Raw genomic sequence first — 13,693 nt, forward strand, 5'->3', positions numbered from 1 at the left:
GCCCACCCCTTGACCCTCACTCTGTAGGCCTCAGCTCCAGGGCCCCCATGGAAAAGGAGGAATTGAAAATCTTGGATGGGTTTAAATGAGGCTTGGTTTATTGCCCAAAGGGAAAGGACAAAGATGGGAGGGAGGGTGGCTGATCCCTGTCCACTATGCTCCAGGGCCCAGGGCATGGCCTCTCTTGCCTATTTTCACCTTCCCTGCCCCCCCACCCTGTGTCTCCTGACAAGCCCCCACCTGTCACTTGTTTTCTGGAACACTAATGTTATCCTAGAAAGGGGGAGAGAGTCGGCTGGTTGGGGTGGGTGGGGATGGCACAGAATGCCCTCCTTATACTTGCCTTGGGGGTGGCCCCGGCCCCTAGGAAGGACTCCCAGGAAGTCTGAATCAGGGATTGGACTCATTAAGTCACGGTTAGGTGGACCGTTGTGGTGAGCTTGCAGGAAATAGTGCTGCCGAACCCCAAGCCATGGTCTCCCTCCCTCGCCAGATGGAGAGCACACAGAATTGTAAATGCATAATGAGGATTTAATTCCTTTTTCATCACACAATATTGGGAAAGGGGGTTGTGGCGGTACTGCAGAACAGCGGGGTGAGGATGAGGAGGGTGGTATAATGGAGAGAGGAAGGTGACAGGGAGGGGTGAGAACTCAGCCAGTGACTTAGGCACCCACATCTCTGCACAAGCAAACAGCTGCAAGTCCCGTTCTCGGACCCACCCTTACTCCCGCTCTGCCGAGTTGGACTTGTGTATACAGGAGAGCCAAGCACAGGCCTCCAAACAAGACCCCCCTGGGGGCCAAGGACTCACAGTCATAGCCAGGTACCCTGCAGCCTGCTCATAGCCCCCCACGGGTGCATCAGTCCACACACACAGGATGCCATGGACTCAGTCCCACAAGCCCAGACCTCTGCAGACCCACCCAAGGACAGGCCCATGCCCAGCATGCATGGACACACCCTTCTGCCCATCCACAGCTGGCACTTAGTGCAGGCCCTTCTCTGCCCCCTGGCAGCACTTTGGGCTAGAGGCGGGTGGCGTTGTGTCGAGCAGGTTGTGCCAGGCGGGGGGAGGGGGTGGCAGGGGGCAGCTCCTCCAGGAAGACCCTGGCGGGCAGCGGTGGGGAGCGGGGCTCAGGCCTGGTGCAGCACAGCGTGGCGCGGGTGATGAGGCGGTCCAGGGGCTGCAATGAGTGCATCCAGCGGGGCAGGAAGTCCCATGTCTGCAGCCACTTGGGCAGGTGTCTGGGGCTGCGGTTCTGCAAGACGCTGACGAGCACCACGAAGGCCAGCAGGGCCCCGAAGGGTGCGCCCACACCCACCATGGCCCGCCAGCCTGCCATGGAGACGCCGAACACCAGCGAGGGCAGCAGCAGGAAGCACAGGAGGAGGTAGAGGACGGCAAACCAGCGGTACTTGGCCGTGCGTTTGCCCAGCGCCTTGGCCATGCGGATGGGCAGGCGCGTGCAGGGCACCGGGTACCACAGCAGGATGCCTGAGATGTTAAAGAAGAAGTGGCAGAGGGCGATCTGTAGAGGAGAGGGCAGAGGGCTGAGATAGGCATGGGCCCCCGCTCCCTGTCCTGACAGCACTGCTGGATAACGGGGGCCTGGCCCAGCCTGGGCAGCAGCAAAGTCAGGGCTGATGTACTCCTAGGAAAATACTGAGACACTTCTGCCCTAACGCTACATATTTCCTCCCACTGACCTCTCTCGCAAATTCCCCAGCAGATCCTCCTGAACCCAGCAGCAAAGAGATGCATACTCGTTTCTGGCTCCATGGCTCTGGCCTCCTGATTGGTCCAAGCCCTGGCCCCAACCCCAGGCTTGTCCTCACTCCTTTGCTCCTAGGACAGCAACCCCTTTGCCGTCTGCCCCCCTACTTGTTCTTGGTCCCTGAGAATGGCCCAGCCCCCCGACCTGCTGCACCCCTTCCTCAGAGCGCAGATTCCACTAGCTGCTGTTTGCATGATTATCTGGGTAAATCCCGCCCAGTAGATGCTAAGGTCTTGGGGCTGGCACCAGGCCGACTTTGCCCCGGGGGGTTTCCACAGAGCCTAGGGTAGTAGGTGGTCCTTAGTAGGCAGTCAGAAACTTTGATATGTGGTGTCCTGCCCTGTGTCAGGTACCACACACCTCAGTCCCAGCCCTGTGTCTCCCCCGCCAGGCACCCTCCCAGAGTACCTGGAAGGAGCTGGACAGCTTCTCCCGGGGGCTGGCCAGTGCAGCCAGGATGGCTGTGGTGGTAGTGCCAATGTTGGAGCCCAGCGTGAGGGGGTAGGCTCGCTCAATGCTGATCACACCCAGGCCTGGGGGCAGACAGAGAGGCTAGGTTCTCCCCCAGGCCCCTCCTTTGGCCTTTTCCCTGCCAACCTGCCCCTCCCTCTGCTCCACCATGCCATGGGCACTCACCAATGAGTGGGGTGATGGCCGAGGTGAACACAGAACTGCTTTGAACAACGAAGGTCATGCCAGCGCCCACCACCATGGCAAAGTAGCCTGTGGCCCAGGTGAAGGGGGCGGGGAAGTCTACAAGGACACCCCCATCCCAGCAGGGTCAGGAGGAGGGCATGGGCGGAGGAGCCAGGACCTACCTTAGGGAGGAGGTATTGGGTACCAGCTTGCAGGTAGGGCCTTGACTGTCCAGTCCCCTGCTCAACTGCGGGGGCTTCTACTCGCCCTCCCTGGTCTTGAATTAAAGGCCCTTCTCAGCCTGGTTGCATCAGACTACTGGTTGACTGTCCCCTCTGCCCAGAATATCCTCCTTACTTCGTGTTCCTCCTCGGGGCTTCATGTGGATCCATGGCTGCTGAAAAGCCCTCCCCGACCCTCGGCCCTCTGGCAGACTTTGTTTCTCCTGTCCCTAAGCTCCTAGAGATCCACGAATGCACCTGACTCCAGCATTCATTACGAAACCTCTGCCAGTGCCAGGCACTGTCCCCAGAGCCTGAAATGAAGCTTGCAATGAGAATCAGACCATGTCACTCCCCTGCCCCAACCCTTCAAGGGCCCCCGTTACCCTTACTAAAGTCCAGGCTCTAATCACAGCCCGTGGGGGCCCCCGGGGTCGGCTCCCTCCCTGTGATCTTGCTGACCTCTCCCCACCTTGCTCACTGAGTTCCCCCATGCTGCTGGCCATCTTTCTGCCCAGCTTCTTCCCGCCTCTTTGCCTTTGCACTGACTGTTCCCTCTGCGCAGAACACTCTTCAGCTAGATCTGACTACTATTCCTCATTTCGGCCTCCTCACATAGGCTGCTGACTGCCCACTGAAAGCAGATTTTACCATACTCTGTCATTTTTGCTTTCTCCTTGGGAGTCACCCCTCAATATGAATGTATCCCCCCTCGATCATTTATTTTTCGTTACACATCTGTCTCCTCCTCTGGATTGGGAATCCCCTGAGGGTGGGACCATCTCTGGGGCTCAGCTCTGGACCCTTGGCACCGCAGCACACTCCATGCTTGGGCACACGGGTGTAGGAAGTATTTGTTGAATGTGTCCGTGGCCACTGAGAATCTGTTTTGAGCCACCTACTGGAATGGAACAGTCAGGGACAGCCACAGATGCCCAGCTGCCAGCACCTCGGGAGCCTCAGAAATCACCTGACTCAACCCCCTCTTTGTTCACAGGGAGAAACAGGCTCAAGATGGCAGGGCTTTGCCCAGATCACACAGCAAAGCAGCAGTGGGACTTAGTAAGATTTGAAAGGTTCCATCCTGGGGCCCTCACTTGCAGTTCTTGGGGGCTCACCTGTGTTGATAACCTTCTGAATGACCTTAGCCACCTGGCCCTTCAGCAGAGAGTTGAGCATCTTGACAAGGAGAATGAGGCAGGTGCACAGGAGCACCAGGGAGCCGGCCAGCAGAATGAGCCCCACGGCCAAGTCAGGCAGCCCTGTGTCCACGAAGATATGGTTGCCTGGCAGGAAGTGTCAAGCAGTTGAGAGCTGAACCCCTACAGCTGGGTTCCCAGCCCCCCACTTTTGATGCTTTCTTGGGATTGGAGCCTAAAGTCCCACCCCAGGCTCCTTTAGCCTCAACAGCAGGGCTTAGCCCAAGCCCAGGACCTGAGCTGGTTGATAGCTGGTTTTCCTGGGACTGATAGCAGCAGCGGTGGGGGGTAGGGGTAGGGGCAGCCCTTCCTCTGCCCAGCTGTGCCCCTGCCATGCCAGACATCTGTGATGCAGGCACTCACATTTCTCCATGGTGGCATTTCCAAGGGCCCAGCTGGTGTTGGCCTCTGCCCTGGGCAGGGGGGTGGGAACCTGGATTAAGAGGAGAGTGACTTAGAATTTAGGAAAATATAGCCTGGAGTTGGAGATAAGGGGGAAGGCTAGGGAGAGGCAGGGGGGGGTGGGGGATGGAGGTGGTCTTCCTGACTACATGCCCTTGGACAGTTGGCCTATCTTCTCTGCTGGAGAGATGGGGGTAGAAATACTTGCCCACACGAGACTCTGGCCAGGGTCAGCCCACTGAATATTCTGTCCTATCCGTCTCCCCATCTGGCTCTCACTGGGGCCCACAGGGATTTTATTTATTTGAGAGAGAGCACGAAGAGAGGGGGGTGAGTCAGAGGGAGAAGCAAACTCCCTGCTGAGCTGGGAGGCAATGTGGGACTCTATCCTGGGACTCCAAGATCATGACCTGAGCCTAAGGCAGTCGCTTAACCAACTGAGCCACACAGACGCCCCAGTCCTGTGGCTTCTTGTCCTCATTCTCCTCAACTTCTCCTTGGCCTTGGGTGCTTCTGACCATGGCCCTCCTTATGAAAACTCTCCCTTCCCTATCCTTTATTACCGGCCCCCTCCTGGTGTTGCCCTGGTGTTGCCCCTTCCCCAGCATCTGTGCCCCATCCTCTCGTCTGAGGCACCATTAGTCCAAGCTCCACTGTCCTCTTGCTCAAATCCTTATGGAGAAGGTTGGGGTATGGGGAAGGGGGACCACCAGGGGGCAGAAGTCCAGTCCCCACCTACTTCCTACCCACCTACTCAGTGGGGAGAGGCCCCCCCCAATTCAGAGGGCCCAGGGCCAGAAAGGGTAGCCTAACTGAGGGGCTCAGGCTGAGCGTGGAGGAGGTGGAGGACTGCGTTTTGGGCCTATAGGGGCAGCAGCCACTCAGCTCCAGGCCACTGTTGCCATCCAGGGATGAAGCCCTGCATGGCCAAATGGCCCGAGTCTACAAGAGAAATCCCATTCTTTACAATTATGTGAGGGCCACATTGGTCTAGACCACTACTTTGCAGCCTCATTGGACTGAGGAATTATTTTTTCTTAAATGCAATTGGGGAGACTTATCTCGCTCTCAGGATCCCAGCCCGAAGGAAGAACTGAGCCCCAGAAAGGGACAGGAAGGCCCAGGGCCCCAGGCAAAATGCCAGAGCTACGACTTTTCCTTATTCACCCTCTGCCACCTTTGGGAGCTGATATGGGCACTGGTCCCAGGAAGTTCTGCTCTCCACAGCACAGCCCCGGAACTCTCCTGTGCTGAGGGTCATGTCTCAGGTTGGGTAGTGGCCCTTCAATGTCATGGCTCCTTTAGGGTTTATTCCAAATCATGTCATTTATAAAATGTATGCTAGAGATGAGAACTATTTCTGGTGCCTGGCTTGAAATCTGGTTTCTCTTAGTGGCCTGAGCTGCTGTGAGTGAGGCAGTGTGCTCATCTGTGTTCTAGCTGGCCAGACCAGGACCCTGGGGCACTCTCAAACCCAGGCCGCCACTGCAAGCTGAGAAACTAGGAGAGAGTAGTCTCTGGTGGGCTCCACCGGAAAAGCAGGCTGGGGAGGCCGTGGTAACTGCTGCATGGGTAGGAGAGAGCTGAGTGTAAGGGGGAGAGCCGTGTGTCAGCTGTCCAGCGGATGTGAGCAAGTCCTGTTTCTTGTGCCAACGACCTGGGACAAGTCATGCCACCTCTCAGCCTGTTTAAAGCGGGTGACATAAGAGCTGTTATAAAGGGGCGCCTGGGTGGCTTGTTGGTTAAGCGTCTGCCTTCGGCTCAGATCATGGTCCCGGTGTCCTGGGATGGAGCCCCACGTTGGGCTCCTTGCTCAGCGGGGAGCCTGCTTCTCCCTCTCCCTCTGCCTGCTGCTCCCTCTCCCTCTGCTCTCTCTCAAATAAATAAATAAACAAATCTTTAAAAAAAAGAGAGAGAGAGAGGGACGCCTGGGTGGCTTGGTTGGTTGAGCGGCTGCCTTTGGCTTAGGTCATGATCCCGGCGTCCTGAGATCGAGTCCCACATTGGGCTCCTTGCTTGGCGGGGAGCCTGCTTCTCCCTCTACCTCTTCTGTCCACTCTGCCTGCCTGTGCTCTCTCTCTCTCTAGCAAATAAATACATAAAATCTTAATAAATAAATAAATAATTTTTAAAAAAGAGAGAGCTGTTGTAAAGGTTACAGGAGGAAATGTGTGCCAAGTGCTCTCCACAGACTTATCTCATGTTAAGTCTTCAGTAAGACATCATGACTCCTAATCAGGATTAGACCCCCTCCATCCCCGGGCCCATCTAGGACCACATGGTGGGAAGAGCACGTGCTTATGTGTTTGTGTGAGACTGATGTCCTAGGTCAGGATCAATAGCTCCTGCTGGTGTGTCTCAGGGTCCTGGCCCTGTTGGGGAATACTGTGGTGGACCAGCTTGGAGCCCTGGGAAGCAGATGATCCCTGAGACAAATGGATACCTGACCAGCCTGTGCCCCACTGACCTGGCTGGGCCCCGGGTCTCTTAGGGGAGGAACTTCAGGGGAGGGGGGGTATTGTCTGACTCAGGGCTGGCTGTGTGTGGGCAGGGCAAAGCTGAGGGCTAAGTTCTAAGGTTTTGACCCTTGACCTTCCTGCCAGGGTTTTATGGCTCTGGCTGGGGTTATGTGACTCTGGCTGAGCTGGTAGGCAGGGTGGGGGTGGGGTAGAATGCAGAGACTGTAAAGGGCTAGAGAGGAGTAGGGGTGGGGATGCCAGAGAGTGGGTAGGCTGCATGGTCAGGCTGGGAGTGGGTACTGAGTGAGGAAAGGGAGCAGGCCCAGGGCTTCCTTGTCAAGAAGGTGGGAGCTTTAGCCCTGACAAAGAACTGGGCAGCCCAGGGTCTGGGACATACCCCTAGGTATGCCCATCCTTCCTGGGCCTGGGGGTGTGGTGGGAGTGGTGAGTTCTGTGGGAAGAACAGAATAAATGAGCCCCAGGAGTCCTAAGCTGAAACTCCATCTGAACCACTCCCGGCTGTGTGATACTGGACCAAACACTGAACCTCTCTGGACCCCAGTTTCCTTCCCTTGCAGCATGAGGTCTATAACGCTGCCCATCGCTTCCCAGGGGCTTGTTTTGAGGACTCTTGGAAGAGAGTTAGGATTTAAGTACCAGTAGGAGGTGCAGGACACGATTAAGCTCACAGAAGACTGTGAGGCTCCAAGAATCCTTTTCCTGGTAGAAACACACAGGATGCGAGCCTGTGCTGTAGTTCAGCCTGCAGCAGAAGGGGAGCTCAGTGTCTGTTTTTCTGGAAGCAGAAATCACCGTGCCAGCTACACCATCTGGTGGCAAAGAGGAGAACTCCTTAGAGCTGCACCTACCGCGGCCGAGCAGTCTCTGGGTGGCTGTGGTCAGCTGTGGCATTCAGGCCCGATGGGCAGAGTGGGAAATGGACACACATGATGGGACACCAGACTGACTTCTGGAAGAGGCAGCGAGATGGGGGTTCAGAAGCATGGGCTCCAGATTCCACCAGGATTTTCATCTTATCTCCCATGGTATGGATTTGGGCAAGCCTCTCTGAGCCTATAAAATGGACCAGAGATAAATCCTGTGTCCCTGGCTGCAAGTCCTTGAGGAATGCTTGTTTAAACCAGGCAAGTAGGGTTGGCAGTCCATAGTGTGAGTACATAAGAAGGTAATTCCCAGGACAAGGGTAGGCCACTGGAGTGTCAAGAGGTGCTGGAACCTTAAAATTGCCTCTGGGTTTTCTTCCACCATCTGGAAACCTTCAGATTCCCAATACTGTCTTTGGTGACTGGGCTTCTTGGAGACTGGCTTGGGTGAGGTTGGGTCCAGTTGGAGGGAAAGCTGGAGGCCACCAGGACAGGTGGGAAGGGAGACACAGTGGTCACAGGAAAAGTTGGAGTCTGGTGCAGGAAGAGCCCCCAGCACACATGGCCAGAGCAGGCACGTGGCTGCGGAGCCATTTTCCACATGGCCTGACCTCAAGAGAGGGTGAGAAAAGGGAGCTCGAATGCCACTCGTCTGCTACTCTTCAAGCCAGGGAAATCCCGTCTGGATTCTGTTGTGGCAGACCCATTCTTCTGGGACAGCGGGCTGTGAGACCAGCACTCAGGGAAGCAATGTGGGGAGCAGTGGGGACAGCGCCCTTGGCGGGTGAACTCCAGTGGCTGACTTCATGCGAGCAGGCCTGGGTTTCTCCTGCGGAAGATGGGTTGTCCGCGTCCACCTTGCCCTACTTTGTGAGGATTCCAGCAGGGGCAGGCAGCGTCTGGTGCACCTGTTGCAGGGGGGTGGCTGGCTGGGCGCTGCTGCAGGCAGGTGCCAGGGAGGGACTCTGAGGCTCGGGAGCTCCCTCCTGTGGCTTGTTTCCTGTGAATATCGAGCGGTGTGATGTCTGTGTCACCCCGATTCTGCTATGGAGTGAAGAGGATTTGGGCAATTCAGAGAGTGCCCAGGGGGCAGGTGAGAAGGCAGCACCATGTGGAGGGGTCACAAAGCCAGCCTGAGAGCTGCCTGCATGGGCTTTTTGATGTCCGACTGCCTGGAACACTCAGAAGTGCCAGACCAGAGCTGCGAGTGGCTCCGATGTGAAGGAAGGCACCGCAGAAGGCAGGTTGAAAGGCTGCTCTGTGTTCACGCTGGGATCAAGGGCCAGTGATATCAAGTAGCAAGTAGGAAGGAGGAGGGGGCCGGGCCTGCTGAGCCCTGGGCTTTGGGTTGCCTTCGCTCTGTTCTGAATGGAGCGGCTTCTTGGTTATGGCAACTGAGGTAAAGCAAATACCGTGGACCAGGGTTTTGATGAAGCACTTCCCTTTCCGTGGCCGAGTGAGAAAGAGTGCCGATCGCCTGCTTTCTTGTAAGCCTGGTGTCATGGCAGGTGCGCAAGCGTCCCACTGATCCAAATGGGTCTCCATTCTGTGCAGTGGAAATGGTGCAGAAGGACACATGGATGCATGCCTGTGGCAGTCTCCAGGGGAAGGAGCCCCAACAAGAGTACAGGTCGCTGTTGTGTCTCCAGGGAGATCTCCACACGGCCCCCTTGTCTTGTTCCTGTTTGTCCAGCTTTCCCAGGCACCCTCATAACCCCTTCACCCCCTCGCCACGTTACCTGGGCCCCCAAACGTGGCACAGCTGAGTCACGAACCCCTGGCATCTTGACGGGGAGAAGAGAGCCCTAGACTGCTAGACCTGTCCTCAGGGCCCTGAAATGGTAGGACAAGCTCGGGCAAGTGTCTCAGCCTCTCAGAGCCTATTCTCTCCCTGTGAAGCCAGAAGGTAGAGCCAGATTAGTGGTTCTCAAACTTGAGCACGGAGCCGACTGAGAAGACTTGTTGAAACGTAGGCTGCTGTGTCCCATTCCGCCCAAGTTTTTTCTGATAGTTTTCCCTAGACCTACTTAGGTCTACAAGATATTCAGCTACAAGATATTCAGCTACAAGATATTCAGACCTACTTAGGTCTAGGGAAAGGCTGAATATCTTGTAGCTTTAATAGGTTCCCAGGTGGTACGAGTGCCTCTGGTCCACACTTTGAGAATCACTGGGCTAGCTAGATCAATGACATGCCAACTCAAGTTGATTGGTAATAACTGCCCAAAGCCGCTGGGGGACTGGAAGAGATTGGCATGATATTCCTTGTGGTCAGAACTGAGACTCACCCCGGTGGCATCTGGGTGGCACCAGATCCGGATCAGACTGTGGTTTCTCAGGGACTCGTCGCCGGTGGCAATGCTGGTAATCACAGACTTGTCCAGCTGTGTACAAGATGTGGGTGGGGGATGTGAGAGAGGGGTCCTTACTATCCCACATCACCCTCCACGCCAGCCTTGCCCCACCTGGATGATGAGCTTGGTGAAGGGCTCTGTGATGATCTTGAGCAGGTCGGGGGCATCGCGGCCACCATGGATGTTGAAGGAGGCGACCACCAGTCGAGTGACATGGTGCAAGTACCCGGTGGCAGCCTCCAGGGGCAGCAGGACCAGAACCGACAGCCAGTTAAAGCAGTCGTGCACCGTGGCCCCTGCAAAGGCCCTGGGCAGGGAGGCCACATTGCAGGGCAGGCCGGGGTCAGGATGCACTTCGGGTGGGGGCTCCTGGCCCTGGGGACCACCCTCCCCCAACACACACAGGCCCCTCACCACTCTACCCCCTCACCGCCGGAAGTCAGTCCTGTCCCCTGCCTGCATCAGGGCCACGATGGTGTTGGTGACAGATGTGCCGATGTTGGAGCCCATGATGATGGGGATGGCAGAGCTCACCTCCAGCACTAGCAGAAGAGGGGACCCCTTCACTGACTGTGTGAGGGCCACCAGCTCCTGCCCCAGAAACACCTGCCCACATCCCAGCCCCCACTGGGCAGTCCTGCCACGATACTGCCCAGCCTTGGTGTCCCAGGGACACGTGTGTGAACAAGCATGGTAGACAGATGCACTGTGTGTGCACGTGTGGATCCGAGGGCCCATGTCCTGCACGCGGAGACAGATCTGTGCCCCTGTGTGCATGGTACGCGAGCGTGGTGGTTAGTTTCATAAGTCAGCTTAGCCAGGCTACAGGACTCAAGTCATTCGATCCGATGCTCATCTAGCTGCTGTTGGAAGGTATTCCACAGGTGTGATTCGCCTCTACAACCAGCTGACTTTAAGTGAAGGGGATCACCCTTGGTGATCTCAGTGGGCCTCATCCAGCGAGATAAAAGGCCTTAAGAGCAAAACGCCATCCGGCATTGGCTTCCCCTGGAGAGTTCCAGCCTGCCCTTCCTAACAACCTGCCCTATGGATTTTGGATTTGCTCAGCCAGCCCCACAATCATGTAAACCAATTCCTTGCAATAAATCATATGTATAGCTCCAGCAGCTTCTGTTTCCCTGGCCAGTGGAATAAGTGAATATGGGTGATAAGGTGCTGAGCCTTCCTGGGGCAGGACTCCCCATCTGCCACCCTTTCCAGATCTTGAGACACCTCCTGGTTGAGACAATTCCTGGCCACAGCTTGGAAAACACAGTGTGAGAAGTTGGAGTCCTGTCCTTTGCCCTTAACTCCCTGGCCCCCTTCTCCCCCCTGGCCCCAGCCCTGACATGCTGCATCAGCCCCCTCCAGGGCACGCAGCCCTCCACGCCCTTTTCCTAGCCCCAGTGGGTCGACTTACAGCCAGAGGAGACCATGCTGACGACGATGGACGTGGAGGTGCTGGAGCTCTGGACAAGCACGGTCACCAGGATCCCCGCCACCAGCCCCGCAACTGGGTTGGACAGGATGGCGTTGTCCTTGAAGATGTCACCAGCCACCTTCCCTGAGGAGCAGGAGCTAGCATTGCATGATACCCTTCAGGAACCCTGTCCCAATCCCCTCCCCTGGCCCTACCTCCAGCCAGTTGGAAGGCGGAGCTGAGCACGTCCAGGGAGCAGACGAAGAGGTAGAGAAAGGCAAGCATCAGGGGCACCTTGAAGAGGGTCATGCCAGCCCGGCGCAGCTTCTGGACCAGCCCAGGCTCTGGAGATGGGCCGGTCATGAGCATTGGGGCCAGGGGCTAGGGCACTGAATGTTGCCACCCCTGCTGTCCACCCCCGGCCCGGGCCCACCTGGCTTCTGCTCCTCCTCCAGGGCCAGCTTGGCAGGCAAGGGGTCATGGCGCTCCAGAACCTCCCCATAGGGGCAGCTGTGCTCGGTAAGGGCCACAGGGCCCAGGCTGGGGAAGGCGTAGGTGGAGGTCCCTGGGATCCTGTGCAGGACTGGGGAGGGAGGCTGGTTAGGAGTTCCCAGAAGCCCCGGGATAGGCTCAGAGGGGTGGACACCTCACTGGGACGTGAGCGACTGTGGGCACTCGGGGGTCCAAGGATGGAAGGAGCACTCACCCTGAGGGCTGGGCACGTAGGCAAAGGCTGTCCCATGCATCATGTGACCCCCTCGGACTGGGAGTGGGGAGACAGTCGGGCCCCCCAGCCTCTCTCCATAGGACATCATCCTGGGCACACACTGTGGGGCGGCAGCAGCACTGAGGGACAGCTACTGTCCTGGACACTTACACATACCCACCCACCCACCGTCCACATCCATACCCACGTACTCACACGCACACATACCCGTGGTGTGTGACCCTAGACACACACGCCCTCTACCCCAAAATAGCAGAGATGCTCAGGTACTCGGGCCAGATGCTTGTACTCATCAGGTAGTGAGTATTTATGAAGAATCTGCTGTAGCCTGGGCACTGGGCTAGACGCTGGGGTAGAGCAATAGCCAAATACAAGGACAGCTCCTGCCCCCAGAAAGTTCCAAGTCTCACGGGGAGACAGATGTCAATGAAATAATCCCTTGACTAGAAAGTGGCAATGGGGCCAAGGGTTCTAATGACAGATACAAGTGCTACCAGTGTGCCCCATGGCAGGGGGTGGAGGGGAGAGATGATCAAGCTGAGATGAACATGAGTAGGAGGGGCCAGATGGCAAGGGGACAAGGGCATGGGTGCAGGGGCCCCTGGAGGGGAAGGAGCTGGGAGCGCCTTGCAGCCGGCAGGGGCTAGGAAATGTGGGTTAGCTGAGCTTGCGGATATGGGCCAAGGCTGCGCATGCGGGAGGAGTTCCGACCATCCTGAGAGCCATGAGGAGACGTGGACATCCGTTGGCTCTTGGGACCAGCTGGACATGCACTCGGGAAAGGGTCTACTGGCGAGAATCCTGAGTTCCTGGGTTACCCTCACAACTAAGCTTCTTTCCCCCATCTGCCTCCCTCCCTCCTAGCAATAAACAAACACTGATGGCCTTTCTCCCATGAAAGAGTTTCAGACCAAGGCTGGTTTAGGTAAGGAGGTTTCCCCGTATTATCTCCAATCTGAGAAGCCCTTGGCTTGCTTTAGGACCCCCTGAACTGCCCCGGGAGTTCTTGGTTGTTGGGGTGGAGTACCCCAGCCTATATCAGCTACCCATAATCCCACACCCCTATATTGTCCCAAGGGCCCTTGGCTGTTTGGTGGAGTGGGGGACTGAGCTAAATTCCAAGTGCTGGAAGAGTATGAGTCCTCTTTCCTTTGGGGCGGAGGGTAAGCTAGGCTAGACTGGGCCCGAGCAGGAAGGGGAAGCACAATTAGGGCAGAGGAGAAGAAGCAGAGGTGATAGGCTATTGCCTACTAAGACTTGGGGATGGGTTTGGGAGAGGGGAACCCTGGGCTTACCTTGGGGTTCTGTGTTTCAGCTCCTGCTCAACTGCTTAAGGAAGCCCCAGGGGCCTGAGGAAGGGCTGGAACCCTCCTCTTTATACCCTTGGGTCAAGGGCAAAGTCCTAAAACCCTAGCTGCCCTCCCTCTGTTCCCCGATTAACCTCCCCCCCGAGATTCCTCCCAGTTAATTACTAATCGTCAGCTCTGCTGGGGGAGTCCGTGATCAAACTTTCCCTTTCCCCACACAGAAACTCAGCCTGACAGAGACCCAAACCCAGCTAGGGCACCTCTTCTGCCCCCAAGCAGAGACCCTGATGCCACTTAGGCACCTTA

At 56.9% G+C, this 13,693-nt stretch overlaps 1 protein-coding gene across 5 annotated transcripts; it reads right to left on the reverse strand.

Annotated features, from left to right (window-relative positions):
* Positions 1 to 510: 510 nt before the first annotated feature.
* SLC34A1 (solute carrier family 34 member 1) lies at positions 511 to 13,426 on the reverse strand. Of its 5 annotated transcripts, XM_046000959.1 has the most exons (13): positions 13,376 to 13,426; positions 12,060 to 12,180; positions 11,787 to 11,936; positions 11,569 to 11,697; positions 11,354 to 11,497; positions 10,364 to 10,475; positions 10,045 to 10,240; positions 9,868 to 9,963; positions 4,198 to 4,267; positions 3,754 to 3,921; positions 2,415 to 2,531; positions 2,187 to 2,311; positions 511 to 1,532 (listed from the first exon to the last, which is right to left on the reverse strand). In XM_046000959.1, the coding sequence occupies exons 2-13, from the start codon at positions 12,166 to 12,168 to the stop codon at positions 1,029 to 1,031; spliced, it is 1,920 nt and encodes a 639-aa protein (XP_045856915.1). In that variant the 5' UTR covers positions 12,169 to 12,180; positions 13,376 to 13,426; the 3' UTR covers positions 511 to 1,028. The 5 variants fall into 5 exon arrangements, with proteins under 5 accessions (XP_045856915.1, XP_045856916.1, XP_045856919.1 ...); XM_046000960.1 differs by lacking the exon at positions 511 to 1,532 and having other exon boundaries at positions 2,197 to 2,311; positions 2,415 to 2,592; XM_046000963.1 differs by lacking the exons at positions 511 to 1,532; positions 2,187 to 2,311 and having other exon boundaries at positions 2,449 to 2,596.
* Positions 13,427 to 13,693: the final 267 nt, after the last annotated feature.

This window comes from Meles meles, chromosome 3 (genome assembly GCF_922984935.1).
Source record: "Meles meles chromosome 3, mMelMel3.1 paternal haplotype, whole genome shotgun sequence".
In the NCBI taxonomy this organism is placed as follows: Eukaryota; Metazoa; Chordata; class Mammalia; order Carnivora; family Mustelidae; genus Meles; species Meles meles.

Bases quoted from the DNA above. Each gene is read 5' to 3' on its own strand.
- SLC34A1 (XM_046000959.1), bottom strand. From the start codon at position 12,168: ATGATGTCCTATGGAGAGAGGCTGGGGGGCCCGACTGTCTCCCCACTC. The intron at 4,268-9,867 runs GTGAGTCTCAGT...CTCTTAATCCAG, and splicing joins GCCACCCAGATGCCACCGGG to GTTCCCACCCCCCTGCCCAG. The intron at 2,532-3,753 runs GTGAGCCCCCAA...GTGTCCTTGTAG, and splicing joins TCAGAAGGTTATCAACACAG to ACTTCCCCGCCCCCTTCACC.